Below are 18,263 nucleotides of genomic sequence, written 5' to 3'. Positions count from 1 at the left end.
TTGTGTATATATCTCTCTGTCTAATACTATAATGTATATAGAGAGCTATAGACATTTAGAATTCGAACTTCAAACTTACCGAGTTATAAAAACATTCTTACAGAATATTGCTTTGAGTAATTTACTTTACAAAAACAAAAAAAAACAACACGAATGTCTTTTTTTTTTTTAAAGAATTTTAAAATAGGAGGACAGAAAGGGGATGGAGTGTTTTGAGTAGTGTACAGCGAAAGCATTCGCCAGGCGGGCGGTGCTAGCTCGAAGGCCTCAAAAGAAGCCGATCAACTCCTACTCGATGCTCGTCCGAGGACCGTCGATGGGCATCGTATGCAACACCTCGTCCAGAAGTTGCAATGCTCTGAAATTTTAATATATCAGACGTAAAGCGTGGGGAGTTAGAGAGGGGTAACAATAGGTTGGCGGAAATGACTTGCAATATAAGGCGCTCGTCGTACGGTAGGCTTCAGTATGTTCGTGGCGTTCAACCCGCCACATTTCTTATTGTGTAATTCTTTATGGGTTACTTGGAATAGGCGGGGAAAGTGACTTGAGTGAATAAAAGGGGAGTGTTAGTTAACTGTCAAAGGCGCCTTTAACACTACACACAAGCGCGTAATTCCACTCAAGGTCATTCTCTGCCATTCTAGGGTCTTATTTTGGCAAATATTGTGAATCATAACCTTTGTTCGACATAAGTTTTCTTATTTTTGTGTCTACTTCTGAGTCTGAAAAGTATACTATAACCTACCCAGGAGTATGAAGAATAATTGTACCAAGTTTCGTTAAAATCCGTAGAGTAGTTTTTGTTTCTATAACGAACATACAGACAGACAGACCGACAAAAACTTTACTAATTGCATTTATGGCATCAGTATCGATCAATAATCACCCCCTAATAGTTATTTTGAAAATATATTTCATGTACAGAGTTGACGTCTCTACCGATTATTATAAGTATAGATAGATATAGATACCTGTGTAAATGTACTTCAACCCAGCAGGGGGTCTCTTTGATGGAGGTCCGAGGGTAGTCTGGTCCCCAGCCCTTCACAAACGACAGTCGCACGATGCAGAGCCGCCGCAAGTCGTCCACGCCGATGCCGGCGGCAGCTGATAGACCTGATGAAGTTAAATATATATTATGTAGCCTATAATATCACCAGGTAGCTTGTAGCTTCCAACAGACAGAATTTTTAAATCGCTTCAGTAGTTTCGGAGCCTATCAATCAATTTTTATTTCGCCAGTATATAAATATAATATAAAAGACTTATGTAAATGTACCATACATTTACAGAAGTCTTTTATATTATATTTAAACACATATCCTGCCATAGTTGGCGTGCAAAAGTTAACAAATCTTGCAAAAAAAATCATTTACAAATTTACAAATACTAAAAATAAAACAAAGTTTAAATTAATGTCACTATTGTGGTTAATGAATTGGTAACCTTTTACCAATTCTTGATTATGCTGATACTTGCTATCTAGATTTAACTATTGAGCAATTTAATAAACTTGAGCGTATTCAAAATCTCTGCATTCGGTTCATATTTGGACTTCGAAAATATGACCACATTTCTGAATTTCGGACTAAGCTCAAGTGGCTTCCGATTCGTCTTCGCAGGAATACTCATATTCTGTCTCTTTTATACTCTGTTCTTTTCCATCACTATACTCCTTTTTATCTGAAAGAACGGTTTGAGTTTCTTAGTGATACTCACTGTCGTTCACTCCGTTCTGACGATAACCTTATCTTAAAAATTCCCACTCATAGTACTTCTTTTTTCTCTAGATCCTTTGCTGTCGAATCCGTAAGGCTGTGGAACTCTCTCCCTCCTGATATCAGACGTGCGAAATCTTTACCGATATTCAAGGGGCTCATTGGTAAACATTACTTTCCACCTTAAATTTTTTATATATTTTTTTTTTTAATAATTATCGTCATGGTTTGTTGTGTTTATGACATGTTTATATATATTTTTTTATATGTTTATACATTTATATTTATTATTTATATATCTTTATTTATATATATACTCGTATACGTATGTATAAATATTGTAAATATACAATTTGTATTATTTGGTATATGTATCGTATTGTATATTATATATGTTGATATTTCTTAGTATTTTGTTACATAAGTATTTTCTTTTTTATGCGTTATTTTCTTTTATATATTACTTCTGTACACCCTAGCCTATATCTTTATAATTTTTATTATTAGTTTCTTCGTTAGGTTGCCTGGAAGAGATCGCTTTTTAGCGATAAGGTCGCCTATTGTGCATTTTTCTTTCTTTCCATTATTTTTCTGTATCGTATGTTTCTGTGTGGTGTACAATAAAGTATATTTTCATTTCATTTCATTTAATGTCCCTATTTTATTTTAATTTTTCACTCATGTAATCATTGACGCTATAGTACAACTTTTTCATTAATAAATCAAATAATGTCTTCCTAAATTTATTTACAGCTATTTTTTTTTATGTATTCAGGCAAGTTGTTGTATAAAGTTACCGCCATGCAGTATACATTTTTGCTGGTAACTTTGTGCCTCTGCATAGGTATAAAATTACAATAGATAAATTGATTACTTACATTTGTTCATCCCAGGATGCGCAGGCTGTATGTGTCCTGCGACGGCGGCGGCCTGCGCGGCGGCGGCGGCCTGCGCCGTGCGCGCCTGCGTCTGCATCTGACGGTGGCACTGCCGCAGGTCGAATACCTGCAACATAAATAAATATACTTAAACAATACACATCACTATCTAGCCCCAAAGTAAGCATACAGAGTAGCTTGTGTTATGGGTGCTAAGATAGTTGATATTATAATATTAATATACAATTATATACTACATATAAATAATAATAATAATAGTTTATTTAAAGGTAAAAACCCAGTGTAAAACAAACATAATAATAATAACAATACAAAAATAGTAATTAAAATTGACATTACACTAGTTTTATTGTGTAACTAGTATAGGTATCCGTATTATCGTACTATACATATTCGTATGTTCTGCTACTTGCTACTAAATGCTTTATATAATGTATAAATACACACAGACACTGGAAAACACCCATGCTCATCACACAAATATTTTCCAGTTGTGGGAATCGAACCCACGGCCGTGGATGCAGAAAACGGTCACTACCCACTGCGCCACGCGGCCGTCTAAAATACATATCATATACTTCAGACATAAGAACGAAGAAAGACAGCTTCGCGACTCGTAGAGCTATGTCGGTGACTTTGGTTCTCTTTTGTGACGTGACAACGTCTTATAATTCGATGGAGCCGGCTGCACTCTCGAAAAGATGACGTCATGCGTCTTTCCCTCGCTCTAGCGTCGCCAACTTTTCTTACAAGAAATAAAGTATATTCTGGTCTATGAAGATTATTAAACAGTATTTTAGAAAAACGAACATTATCTTTTGAAAAATGCAACCATTCCATCAGTATTTTCTTATGACGTTCAACTATCGTCATCGTCAATAAACCGACTTTACCGACAACCGATTTATTTTTATATAAGGAATAAGCTAGCGCTTGACCACGACCTCACCTGATAGCAAATGTAGATGTGGTCTAAGGTGAAACGCACTAGAGGCCGCAGGCTAGAAAATGCCTATTCACTCTAATCTTAAAGATGCCCAGGTTGTAAATATTAGGAAATACTGACTTCGGGAGAGAGTTCCATATCCCAGTACCAGAGTACGAGTTCTAGGAATTTCAATGACGAAGGGATGGAAACCTACCCGGTGTCTTGCAATGCGATGTAGTAATCTTCTGCGGATCTCCTCATTACGGATTCGATCACGCAGAGATACTCAGCTCGCTCCATAACCCGCAAATTAACTGTGAGCCTTCTTATGGGACTAGAGCGACCAAGTAATAATAATGATAAATTTCTTTATTTATGGCTACAAAGGCCCATTGGTTAGTTACATTATGTTATCTTAAAAAATATGTTAGTAGATACACAATTACATTTAAGATAATAAAATAAATCTAAAGTAATATATAAACAATCTCACAGAAACAGAAATAAATTTCTGCAGGATCGGCGAGTCAGTCTTGCTTGCTAACATGTTCAAGATCCTATTGGAGCTCGCCCGCAGTCTTGCTAAGAGGGATGACTTCCGTTTTCTAATTATCGCATAAAAATCGTCTGTCCGAAAAAACCGCGGCAAGCCCAAAAACATCCTGAACCCATTGTTATATTGCACCCTTAGGGTGTCCATACACTGTGTGTAGTTAACCTACAGGCTCGCGGTGTACAAGGTTTGGCAATATGCTTTAAATAGAGTAATATTGTAAAGAATACCTTAATACAAGCCGACGGGTATATCTTGTGCACAGCGTCGCCCGGCGCCCTGCCCGCCTCCCGGTCGAGGTAGTACGACTGCACGAACACCGAGTGGTCTGAGAGACACCGCAGCCACACGTCGCCCTCGCCGCGCAGGTCCAGCTGAACGCCTTTACCGATGTGGAGCCTACATACCAAATGACAATATAATATAGCCTACTTCTGGGCCAAGGCCAATAAGATCTTATCATCAGATGAGATCGCAGTCAAGAGCTAACTTGACATTGAAAAAAAAAAACACCACCACTTTTTTCTTTCAAGCTATTTGAACGAAAGACAGAGCTCCTTTTTTCTGATTATGTAATGGCTCCGTTAGACCTCAACAATGTCACCGATGGTTATAGATATATCTCCTAGTGTGGTGCGAAAGCCAAAGAGATGCACAACGGCGAAACGACTTTCTAAGGTTGTCAGCTTTGAAACTCGGACCTTAATTTAGAGGGTCATTCGGAAAGGGTGGTCTAAGCGTATCAGTCCTGATGCCCCCGTGAACCAGGATAAACCCCACATTGGGATGACGTTGACGAGAAACGGGAACCTCGTGATAGTATGAATCACATCCCATATATAATACTTCTCAAGCTATACTTAGCTTGAAAAGCATTATATAGTTATGTCGGCGTCAGGATTATAAAAGACATTTTTCGAGCGTCTATATATTGTCAACATTATCTTATTATCTATCTCTTGACGCGCATATTAGTCGCCATCCAATACAAGACCATGGTAGTTCATTCTCATTCACAGGAATTTAGTTGTCGTAATTTACAATAAAAATACAAACATTCAATCACAAATCTATGAAACATTGTGTACCCTCAACATACTTTTGTAGTAAGATCCAAACACATTATCTGATTCATTAGTTTCAATTTAAACTTTGCTTTAAAACAAGTAATCCTGTTTCATAATGTACTGTGTATTTTTGTTTAAATTATAACACGCTGACACTTACCTAGCTCGTTCACTCTGCTCTGTCCTGTGTACATTACTTAGGGCTCCTAAACAAAATCTGTTGCCGCCAGAAGGATCAACGTAACCGTCAACCTGGAATTCATTGTAATTTTGTTTACTTCGATCAGAAGACATTATAAACCTACTAAAAAAATGTATACATTTATAAATCTAATCTATTTCCCAGAGAAAGTGCAATTAAAATCGGTTCAGCCGATACAAGGATTAGCCCACATCATTTTAAAAAAGTTTGATTGTTTTAGTAACTTGTAAATCACAGACACAACACTTCAATTTTATATCATGTATGCATTAATTTTAGACCAATGTAAATAATTATTAAAAACAAGATCAAAATCATTTATAACTGAGATCATTCACGCTCCATACATTTTTGAAAGTGCCGGCCCACGAAAAAAAATGGCACGACTCGTTAGAATTAGCTATTTGGAGAAATAGCTAATATGGCATAAAAGTTGTCAAGTGACTCTGAACGAAGTTATACAGGTTCGAAGATTCGTTATTTCCATACATTTTGTCAATTTTCAAAAGTGACCGCTAAGAAAAAATCATCCTGATTGTCAATTTAACGGTTTCACTTCCGATAGATTATAATATACCTAAAAATAACACGTTAAATTGTAATCAGTATTTTCAGTTCACAATATGACGGTAGACTGTAATATCACGAGTAAGATTATAAACTAACGTATTTTACAATTTAACGGTAACATAAATAAATGAATAAGAGAAGAAAAGAAATAGATACAAACTCACAGTAACATTGGGCCTACTGGAAGGCACTTTGAATGTCTCTCCCACTTGTGTGTCCAGTTCAAAGTATGCCACTGAGCACCAGTACTCTGGGGCTGGTTGACTCGACAGCAAACCACCAGGATTACCATTATCTAGTAAATAATTGTCAATATATAATGTAGGAAATAGTAGTCTGAGACGGATATGACGTCGCTCGACCTTGTGTTGGCTCGTGCCGACGCTACATGGCGTGACTTGTTTCCGTAAGGAGATGGAACTTAGAGAGGGGTAGCGACCTGTTGGTGGAAACGACTTGCGATATCAGGTGTTCGTCGTACGGCGTTCGGGGCGTCCACATTTTTTTATCGTGTAATTCTTTATGGCTTACTTGCATTGGAATAGGCGGGGAGAGTGACTTGAGTGGAAAAGGGGAGTGTTAGTCGACTGTCAAAGGATCCTTTAACCCTACACACAGCGTTCACAAGTGCGTAACTCCACTCAAGGTCATTGTCTGCCATTCTAGGGCTTCTTATTTTGGTTAAAGTTGTTAATTAAGTTGTCCTGACAAATATTGTGAATCATAACCATTGCTCGACTAATGGCCAAGTGTGGAAAAGCCTCAGGAAAGAAGAAAAAGAAAAAGAACCTTTGTTCGACATTGGTTTTTTTATTTTGAAATTCACTTTTGAAGCTTCTGCTAAAAATTATATATTGTTATGTTTTACTGTGTCGATGGTTCAGTTTGATTTTGGAGTACGAGATCATGGGTCCGAATTCTACCAGTATTTACGAGTAATTCATTCTATACAAGGGCAAATATTCTCAACTAGCGGACGCCCGCGACTTCGTCTGCGTGGAATTCAGTTTTCACAAATCCCGCGGGCATTATGGATTTTTCCGGCATGAAAAGTAGCATTTGTGTTAATCCAGAATAAAATCTATTTCCATTCCAAATATCAGCCAAATCGCTTCAGTAGCCGCAACGTAAAGAAGGAACAAACATACTTACACAGTACACACACACAAACTTTCGCCTTTATAATGTATGTGTTATAGTACGCGCGTTAACAACTGAGTCTTAGGGCCATAAATCATTTCTCTATATCTATCTCGCTTGCACTTATGGGTCTTATGGAGCCGTCTAGTGAAGGGTGTAACAATGAAAGACATATTATCGATAAGTAAAGTTTATTATCGTATCTTGTTCACAAAATTAAAAAAATTAACAATATTTGATTTAATATAATACATATTTCATATTATATAATTATTAACTAAATAAAATTAATCTTCATCTGAGTCTTCATCATCAGAATCTTCGTCTTCTGCCAAATTTATTATAAGCGGCGCGTGATCTCTAATTAGAGCTTTTTGTAAATCTTTGTTTTGAAGTTCTTCGGCATGCCTAACACATTTGGCCCAGTCTTCTCGTGTGACATTTTCTATGGCTCGGTGGAGGTGATTTTCGACATCTGCTATCTTGAAGGTATTATTATTCTTCGCAACTTCTCCCTTTACTTGTGCCCAAATTAATTCTATTGGGTTATATTGACAGTGATATGGAGGGAGCCTTATTACTTCATGACCTCGTTCATTTGCCAGATGGTCTAAAGCGTAGACCTTCTGCGGGTTACTGGCTTTTACTTTTCTTATTAATTCTTCAATAATTTCGTTGCTGGAATATGGAATCTTTTTCTTTGTCAACCATTCTTGAATTTCAGCTTTCCTCGTGTTTCTTGTGGGTATCTTTTCCAACTGTATCGAATGATAGCTTGCGTTATCGACAATTATAACTGAGGGCTCTTCAAGTAGATTCAGGAATTCGGAAAACCATGCCATATATGTTTCGCCATCCATTTCTGTGTGGTAATCAGCATCCTTTGATTTCACCGCTTTAAATATTAGCTTCGCATCTGCATAATCTTTGGCCTTTTCCCACAGGCTGATTCTTGAAACCTCCTTCATCGTTGCTTCCAAGCCACATCCTCTTTCTTGCATGGTTTTGATTAATCCATGTTTCGTCTAGATAGAAACGTGGTCGCTGATCGTTAGTTCTTCTAAGTAAATCCAATTTCCTTAAAAAGTCCATTCTAGCACAAACAATATCAGTTCTTTCCATTAAATATTTACGTCCTTCGCTATTTTTCTTATACTGGAACCCAACCTCCTTCAGTAGTATTCTCATTGAAGTGTTGCCGCATTTAAAATCGGGTAATTGTTCACGGAATTTTTCTAAAATTTTCGCCACGGATGGATACTCTCCATTCTCATAAAATGAAGCTACAGTTCGCTTCAACACACTTTTATCAAAATCGTCAATATTAGTGACGGTTTGTGGTTTCTTAAAATTTGTTCTTGGTATACAGGTACTGCCTGATTGTGATACTTCCGTCTTGATTCGGTCCACTGTCGCTCTGCTCACACCACAAACAAATGCGGCCATTTCACGTGGTTTGTTGAAATTTAGAGAAGCCACTTTATTCGGATCACTTTTCAATTCATTGAGAAACAGGAATACGTTGTGAATCAGTGTTCGAGCTTGAGGGCTAATATCGCCATGTAATTTCTTCAGATCAACGTTAGAAAATAAAGTATCCATAGTGCGCAACGAGTAACACATGAATGTATTTATTTAATTGCAGTAAACACATTTATAGCAAAAAAAATACGCAATGCAATTACATTAGAAACCGACCAATCAGAATCGTCCAAATCATTATTGACTCATCATTAGCACGTGCGCAGGTAGCCGTTTATCGATAATTAGGGTGCGCAGGTAGGCGCGCTGCACATTCCTATCTTTTTTGACTTTTATGACCGGACGACTCAGATGATAACGCGCATACTATAGTGTGATTAGTGTTATAGTGAGAAGTGTGATAAAATTGTTGCATTATCAACAAAGATTGCAAATACGAGTACATGGAGGCACCATGGAACTCAAAATCAAAATTCATTTATTTGAAGTTGGCTTTTTGTAAAGACTACCACTGGTTCTAAAGCAGGTTGAGGCTTCATATTGTTAAAAAGGTTAAAGGACGAAGTCATAACTTGGCTTGTATCAATCACATTTAAGAAAGTACTTTGGCCATATTTATAACATATAAACTATATAAAATATAAACATTGATTACAATTTAAGCATAACTACTTCAAAGTAAAGTGGATCCACTCAATACTATTGAAGTTCACTTTACTTTGAAGTAGTTTGATGCTAGAACTTTAATCAATGTTTATAAATAAACAAAATACCAAACGAAATATGAAACAATAATTATCAAAAACGTAAAATTTAAAATAATAAAAGACTTCATCAATCAAACGCTAATAATGATAATACGCTTACTTATTTACAGATATAATAAATTGGCGCGCGGACGTACTGACGAACTTGTCAATGCGAATTGCAAATTGTTTATAATTTATACATTGTTATTTTTTCTTTTAAATAATAATTAAGTATAGTTGTATATTTTTGTATTTATTTATAGTTATGGTTTAAGATAGTTCATAAGCAAAATATGCAGTGCTCAGAAATGGGATAAGCGCTTGCGAGCACAAAAAAAAAGGAAAATCTTTATTGTTAATTTCTTAATAAATAAAATATGTCCGCTTATGTATAGCATATAAAAGACCCAAGATCAAATTACTCACAATAATGATGATGATGCGCAGGCGCATCAACCGGCACGGGCGGGGCGGCCGGCGGCGGCGCCAAGCTCTGCGTGTATGTCAGTGTGTTGTTGCCTGTCCATGTACCTGAAGGAAAGCGTTTGTGTTACTAACATAACTATTGTGCCATCAGCATTAGTCACGACTTCTTTGCTGATTGTGTAGCTATACCACCAACCCACGCCAAATCTTTCGTACAACGTCGAAGGTCTAGCTCTGTATATAGCTTGACACTAATTATGATTTGTTGTAGCCTGTAGCTGTAGCTCATGTACCGCTCCACCCAGTTATTGTTGAGGACTCTGCGCTCGAAATTGTAGACGATATATATAACTAGGACACACAATCCAGTTAGGTAGGTCCAATTTCGAGAAAGAGGTGAATCGCCGAATCCAGCTCGGCTGGGCAGCATTCGGGAAATCCACGACATCTTTTCGTCAGAAATTCCTCAGCGCTTGATGACCTACGAATCCGAGACTTGGTCGCTGACTATGGGCGTCATTAGAAAGCTCAAACTCACTCAGCGGGTGATGGAGCGAGCTATGCTTGGAGTTTCTCTGCGTGATTGAAGCAGAAATGAGGAGATCCGCAGACGAACCAAAGTCATTGAAATAGGTCAGCGAGTAAGGGTAGCCTGTAGAGTCCTTAATTAGGCTATGTGTCTAATTAAGAACCCTTACTTAAGTGTCACAGAGGGATATGACGGTAAGTATGAGTACAGTGAGGTATGTCAGAACCGATCGCAAGGGCTGGTAGAACCAAAATTTTGTTAAGTCATCTATCCCGAAGACCCTGTGACTATGTTGTGTAACAAGTAAACTTCCAGGTGTGTTGTAAAGCGTCTCTTTCTTCGTAGGCTGATGGGCTTATGTATAAAGAAAACATACCTTCAAACTCATCTCATCAGATGTGGGCTAACGGTTTGGGTAATTGGCAGCTTTCTCACAATATTTTATCGTCAATCATGTGTTCTGTCATTTTATTTTTATTAATATTCTATAAAATAAGCATTGCCACTGATACCACGGTCACTGGCACCGCCGTCATCGCTGATACTGGCACTAAAACCGCTGGCTTACAACTTACCCTGCTGGTGCTGCGTGCGATGTGGTACTGGACTCTGCTGAGGCGCGGGACTACCAGCGGGAAAGCCGTTTTGCTGGGGCTCGGTGGGCATGGCTGATACCGCTGTCACTGGCACCGCCGACACCGCTGATACTGCCACTGAACCCGCTGAAATTATTATATTATTATTTTGTATTTGATTAACTGATACATACTCCAAGTGATCTGCTGCTGATAATTTAGATCATTTGATACAAAATCTAACATCGCCAACGTCTTAGACTTGATTGGACCATGATTTTCAAGTAACTTAGGTACTAAAATAGTTTTGTATATACAACAATACTCCTAAGGACATAATATGCCAGCAAAAACAGGCTGCCACCTCGTCTTTCCATAGGTCGAGAAATGTTTTGTTTCCGACCAAGGCAGTGTATATTTTGTCTTACTTGACTTTTCATATGTACCTGGTAAAGTTTGAGTCATTTGCGTGTCAGCAGTTGTCTGTTCAGATGTGAAGAACGTATTGTTGGAGCCGTCGAGTAACGGAGTAGTCGCGCCTGGAGACATACTGACTGGCATTGCAGCTGAAAATAGTCAATACCTATACAAAATGCGAATAAATCATATCATGCGAACGGCAGTTTACTTAAAACACGTGAAATTAAACTTAAAAATTAAAATAATAGGTGCAAAATAAAAATGTAAAGCTTACAATGGTTCATTCTTTTCGGCAGCCACATCGCGCGCGCGTCCATTGTATCGGGCGGTTCCAGTTTTGGGGCGAGTATAGCTCTCTGTTGCGCCATTGCCATTTGTTGGGGGCTCGGTATAGACATGCCCTGGCTTATACTCGGCATTTGGGGCGTTCCTGGGGACATCTGTGTGGGAGCCGACGCCATTCTCGGGGACGCCATCTGCGGCACGTTTGTCCCCATCTGCGGTGTCCCCGGCCCCATCTGAGGCGGCCCTGGTCCCATTTGCGGTGTGCCCGGCCCCATCTGCGGTGTGCCCGGCCCCATTTGTGGTGTGCCTGGCCCCATTTGCGGTGTCCCCGGACCCATCTGCGGTGTTCCCGGACCCATTTGCGGTGTGCCTGGCATCTGATTCGACTGATGGTTTAGCATTTGCGCGCCAGGCGAGTGCACCATTTGTGACGGCACCAATGGCGCTCCCGGTCGCATCGAAGGCCGCGGGCCGTGTGGGGAAAACATATTCGCAACGCCATCTGGCGCTATGAAAATCAAAAGAATGCAAAATAAAAAAATTAACATGCATCGCAAAATCGCAAATTAATGACACACAAGATGAAAAGAAATAAAAATAGAACTAAGCTGAATGCACACCTTACAACAAAAATAGATACACAATATTCGAATGACGTCATCCACAAGCGCCAAATCATAGAAAAGCTACACACATAGTGGTGTGCAATCACTTATACCTGGTGCAACGAAATTTAAACTTTTGAACATTTTAATTTCGCGAAATATTTGCAAAAACACTGATTTTCGTGACTTTTTGACTTTTAGCTGGCATATTTAGCATGTCGATTTTTCACATCTTCATAATAACACCTTCATAAAGGTGTATACAAAAATTCAGCTCAGTAGGAATTTTTCCCCAAATAAAACTTAATATTACTGGACTTTAAGTAAACACAACTCTGTACCATATTATTCATAGTAGATTGGCCAACAATTTGCGCCCAGTCTATACATTCGTGTTTCTATATTTAGTAGTGGCTACGAAATATAAGGGAGTGGACTGGCATAAAGACAGTCGAAGAACTTTTCCGATTAGCCATAGACAAGGAAAAGTTTAGAAAGCTGACTGCCGACCTTCAGTAATGGAGAGGCACTCTAGGAAGATATTTAGTAGTATTATTATGCTTACTTTGTCCTTGGTTGATAATTATATTTGTTGTTTGGAATTGTTGGTGGTGGTGTTGTATGTTTGGGTGGTGATGTCTGGGGCTGGTGGCATGGTGCTGTATGGTGACCAGCTCCCCTGTGTCCATGTCCATGCCGTTTCCACTGAGCCCCGCTGTGTACTCATCTTTGACCAGCCTACTAGGACCTGGCTGGAGTGTTAGCCCGGAAAGATCTGAAAAATGTACATGTAAATTCCATTTTCTAAGGTTGATAAGGATCATTAAAATGTTTGTTTGTATTGCTAATTTTATCACAAGTTTAGAGATTTCATTATTCAAACAATATTTGGGTCACTGCCGAGCTCGAGTCTCTTCTCAGAATGAGAGGGGTTAGGCCAATAGGCCACAAAGCTAACCCAATGCGGATTGATTCGTGATTTATCTACATACAATAACATCACTTATTGAATGCTTTTTGTTACTTGATATTGAATAGCATTATTATAAAATAGTAACATAACACATAAGAAGTACAAATAAGTATTGAGAATTATTATTTATTTAAGCATACATTTCAATTTATATTTACTAATAAATATAAACTATAACATTAATCTAATATTTTACATTATAATTAATTGAATCATTTATTAATAATGTCATGTCATTTAATTTAATTTTAACTGATTTTATTTTATTGTAAATATTTGCATACCTATGCTAATGGTGATGCTTGCTAATGGTGAGACATTGTTACATGTTTAGATGTCTATTAATTGACAATGATGAATTAATTAATAAGGTAAAAAAAATATATTTTTTTAATTTGCCACAGAAACAACATGCACTGTCTGGTATATATGGATAGGTATATTATATATATATTGTACATATTGATTGTTTTCATTAACTTGGTAAAGAAATGTTTATGAACCATAGTTCCAAAATCTAAAATAAGTCAAATTAACACCATTTATAACCCAGAACAGCTGAACTAGTCATGATGAAATTTAGCACAGAAAAGATTACCTGAAACTAAGGAAACAAGATTTACACAGGTAAAATCGCGGTACTAGAACTAGCTTATAAATACATTTTAATGACTTAAATACTAACCAATACCTGGAGACACGACTCTCTCATAGTGGTAAGGGTTAACGCACACTGAGTCACACTTGAGATCAAATGCAAACTGGCAGAACTTCACATGTTTCAGTTCGTTCTTGTGAAGATCCGGCCAGCGCCATATACGGGCGTAGATGACGTGAGGAAAACCCTTTCTTCCTGCTACCTAAAATCGTGAAAAAGTCATTACAGTTCGTTTCATGTAGGATGGTGCAGGTGACAATTCGTTTCACTAATGAAAGTTTGCCGCGATTCACCATAATAGTACGTGTTATGAACGTCATACAGGCGACTGTCACCGTGCCCATGCTATCTGATAAACACTTAACAGTAATCTTTATTAATAGTAATGGTTTATGCAGTGTTGTGTACTTCATAGATGCAAAAATGCGCTGCGTACCCTCAATACAAACCTATACCACACAATACATAGTTTGACAAAAAAAAAACCAATTTTTGCTTATAGTGCATACCCTAATTAAAAACCTTGGCCACACTACTGGGTATAGGCGAGACACCATAGCAAAACGATAGAGGAAAGAGAATTTACCAGAGTAACTTAAAAAACGCAAACATATTATAAAACAAAATCGCCACAACCATTGTCTATCCGAGATAAACTCAAAACTACTGAATGGATTAAAAAGCGGTTTTCATCAATAGATAGTTTCTTATCGATGGGTTAGGCATGATATAAATTGTCAAGGTGTAAACTGCTTGAAATATAACTATAAATGTTGAAGTGTTGGAAAAACTTAAACTAGCTCAGAACTTTTGTTGAAAACATTGCCTAATCCATCAAGATATAAGAAAACATGTTGGAATAGTCTACTTTTAAAATCTACAAAAGAAGTGCATCATGGCATAGTATTATTCTTTGGATAGTCTACCAATTTATTTAAAAAGTATGCACAGATTTTTTCACAGACAAAATCGCGCGTATCCGCTAGCTGAAGCTACTATATTGCATACCTGTAACCGACCATCTAATGTGCGTTGTATAGTGACACATTTGCTAGGGTGAGCACCGTTAGTGGTGATGGCTGTGATCAAGGAGTCCAATTCATCTCTCTTTTCCTTCAACTTCTTGACTAGTGACTCAATAGCTCTCTTGGAGAAACCCTCGCTCTCACCCCCTTGCCTGTGGCACATCAGGGAGTGGACTATACTGAGGCAGGCATCTGCCGATGTCGGTGCTGTAGTGTTCATGGCTGAAAAACAATAACCACCTATCTTTTTATAAAAAAAAAAACAATATCTGCCATATCTTCTAAAGTGTGACCAATATTCACATTCTCCTCCAACTAGTTGGAAATGACTGAGTAAGAAGTCAGTCATTTGTCAGTGAGTATGACAATAGGGCCTGTTTGACTATTGTCATACTCATACCTGCTACTGCTTTACCGTTGAGTTACTGAAACTTAAATTTAAAGGAACCTTCTTTGCTAATTACTTACTATCTGTCCTGGGAATTTTCACTTGGACACAATGTTGGAATTCATATGTTCAACCTTTTTCCATACCAATCAATTTAATGTTTCAGAAATAATATGGTTGACATTTAATGCTTTTTATATTAATCAAAGAAGTTGCAACACACTTTCATGATATATAAATGATATCATCGTAAGAAATACTTTAGTCAGAGAGATTTTTTCAAGCTTATTAAAGAATTTCTATTTAATTAATACATACATACATAATAATACATACAAAAATAATTAATTTTGCTTTAGAGGTAAATGCCGATGAATCCAAATTAATTTGGATGAAAACTTCTACATGTAGAACATCTATATTGAGAAAATGAATGTATGAAATGTGTTGCTAAGAGCAAATCTTGATAATGATTGAACCAATTTGGCTGTACATACTGAGTAAATACTTAGAATCAATGTTTTAAATTTATATATAGCAATTGTTTAAAAAAAATCATGTACTGCTATAGACATTTATAAGTACTTGTAGTTGTCCTTTGCACTAGAAACAATGGGTGTGATAATAATAATTATTCAACTTTGCATAGTAAACATTGATATGAAATCAGTACCATAAAGAACCCAAAATGACACCTGACACCATATAATCAAGCTTGTGTTACAGTAAGCCATACATTTCCTTATTAATTCAGAGAATAGCTTATCCCATTTATTCTATACTCTTACATTGTATTTTAAGACACAATAGCACACATTGTCAGCAGTCTTAAAAGTCAATGGTACTTAAATTAAAATACAGTTTGTAAACTGCTTTGTTTATATATGATTGAGATACAGAGTTCCATTGTACCAAAATACCTATGAGTAACATATTAGGGGCTTCTTAATTCTACTGAATACTTTATATTAAAGAGCTGTGATAGCCCAGTGGATATGACCTCTGCCTCCGATTCCAGAGGGTGTGGGTTTGAATCCGGTCCGGGGCATGCACCTCCAACTTTTCAGTTGTGTGTATTTTAAGAAATTAAATATCACGTGTCTCAATCGGTGAAGGAAAACATCGTGAGGAAACCTGCACACCAGAGAATTATCTTAATTCTCTGCGTGTGTGAAGTCTGCCAATCCACATTGGGCCAGCGTGATGGACTATTGGCCTAACCCCCTCTCATTCTGAGAGGAGACTCGAGCTCAGCAGTGAGCGAAATATGGGTTGATGACGAACTTTATTTTAGAAGCCTCTGGATATTTTTGGACAGGCACAGGAACATCTACACCAATATTATAAAGAGGTAAGATTTGATTGTTTGTTTGTTTGCTCTGAAACTACTAAGCCGATTTTTATTAAAATTCTTTTACTGTTGAGAAGCTTTTCTTTTAGAAACTTTTCTGTAGACTTTGTTGTTGATTTATAATTGTTTGATATACTTCAAACAATTATTAATAACTATGACAATTATTGTTACTCTCAACTCATATAATATTACAATCTGCAAATAAATAAATGAATTAAATTGAATTGAGTAATATTTTTCAAATTCTTCTTTTATTTTAACAGGTAAAATGAATCTATTTGCTAATTTTCAGTGTTACTAGGCCCAAAGCTCATAATGATAAAATAATCATTTATTGCATAACAATTTAATTAGATAGCTGTGAATATATTTATGACCCCATGGATAAATATATTACCTTTATAGTGAAGTTTACCATGAAGCTCTCTTTGAGTGAGTAAAGTCAGTACCTTTCTCAATATCCCAAAGACCATACTTACTTGTGCTAAGAGCATAGGCTATTAAACTTTAAACATTTCTAAAATGACAAAGGTCTGGATATCATCATCACCAGGCTCTTGGACTATATACAATTACAAGCCTCGCAAATAGTGACTGATATAGTAGCAATATTCAAAATAGAGGTTTGATATCCACAATTTTTAGGAAATCTTCTAGTCACTAGGATATTGACGCGGGCTTTCAATCTCCAAATCTTTCTTTATTGGACAATTTTAACCACAATCTCGTTATGCCCAAACGTTTAACGTTACTAATTACATATACAAATCTATTTATATCAATTGGAAATTACTTATTTTTCTCTATCTAACAATCTGTACTAAGTAATTAACGACAATTTTATGGAACTTAGCTTACCGGTTTACTGAGGAAAGTCGATTTGAGTGAAATTACGATTGATAATTTCTTAGAAATAATAGATCTATAAAAAATAAAATAAAATAGACAAACGCGTTTATTAATCGAATAACGAACGTAAAATTAGTTACACACTTACCTGTTTATTGGCAAGTTGACTATTCCAAATTTCTTAAGTAATTTACGTAAAGTATAATTCTAAATTCATGGATTTTATTTGGAAAATTGATTTCCTTTATTTCGAGATGAAACCAAAACAGAACACGACATTTTAGCAATCCATAGTGCAATGATAAATCTATACTAGTGTTGTGTTGGAGACAATTAGAAAAACATTAATTCTTATAAATTGTCTATGATTTCGGTCCAAACAATAACGATTAATCGATTTTGCGAGTGTACATAATAGTAATCGATTATGACGAGTGGGTTCCAAAAAATACTACTTTTGTCTTTTTTACTTTACACGAAATTAGAAGAAAAGTTAAAATTAGATAAATAAGGTTTTTTTAAAAGAATAATTCATTTATTTTTCAAGGTCTTCTTGAAAAAAATATTTTAACTTATCATGTAAAAATAAAATGGTAAAGTCCGGTCGCTCAGAGATTGCGTTTCTGACACTTGTCAATGTTACCTCGTATATTCGTTAAATAATAAATATAAAATAATCTATATTAGTATTATAAATGCGAAAGTCTGTCAGTCTGTCTGTCTGTCTATAATGGTAAATAGGATCTTGGAGCAAAACATAGGGTACTTTTTGAACCTAAAATAAAATATAAGGGGGTGATATAGTGGTTGAAATTTTGTATCGAAAATCCTTCATTTTAGAGTTACAGTTTTCGTTCTTAAATCA

General features: G+C 36.6%; 1 protein-coding gene across 4 annotated transcripts; it reads right to left on the bottom strand.

Moving 5' to 3' along the window:
• Positions 1 to 166: 166 nt before the first annotated feature.
• LOC112046636 (mothers against decapentaplegic homolog 4) lies at positions 167 to 17,693 on the bottom strand. 4 transcript variants are annotated; one of them, XM_052888496.1, is made up of 14 exons: positions 17,547 to 17,693; positions 14,791 to 15,047; positions 13,810 to 13,984; positions 12,717 to 12,926; positions 11,536 to 12,054; positions 11,288 to 11,407; positions 10,842 to 10,988; positions 9,738 to 9,842; positions 6,105 to 6,235; positions 5,329 to 5,420; positions 4,332 to 4,500; positions 2,600 to 2,726; positions 975 to 1,119; positions 167 to 358 (listed from the first exon to the last, which is right to left on the bottom strand). In XM_052888496.1, exons 2-14 carry the CDS (start codon positions 15,025 to 15,027, stop codon positions 289 to 291), a joined length of 2,247 nt encoding a protein of 748 aa, XP_052744456.1. In that variant the 5' UTR covers positions 15,028 to 15,047; positions 17,547 to 17,693; the 3' UTR covers positions 167 to 288. The 4 variants fall into 4 exon arrangements, with proteins under 4 accessions (XP_052744456.1, XP_052744455.1, XP_052744458.1 ...); XM_052888495.1 differs by having other exon boundaries at positions 14,791 to 15,029; XM_052888498.1 differs by having other exon boundaries at positions 11,288 to 11,395; positions 14,791 to 15,029.
• Between the last annotated feature and the right edge of the window lie 570 nt (positions 17,694 to 18,263).

This window comes from Bicyclus anynana, chromosome 22, assembly GCF_947172395.1.
Source record: "Bicyclus anynana chromosome 22, ilBicAnyn1.1, whole genome shotgun sequence".
Classification (NCBI taxonomy): domain Eukaryota; kingdom Metazoa; phylum Arthropoda; class Insecta; order Lepidoptera; family Nymphalidae; genus Bicyclus; species Bicyclus anynana.
The sequence above is the reverse complement of the archived record's forward strand: the minus strand, read 5'-3'. Positions and strand labels throughout refer to the sequence as shown.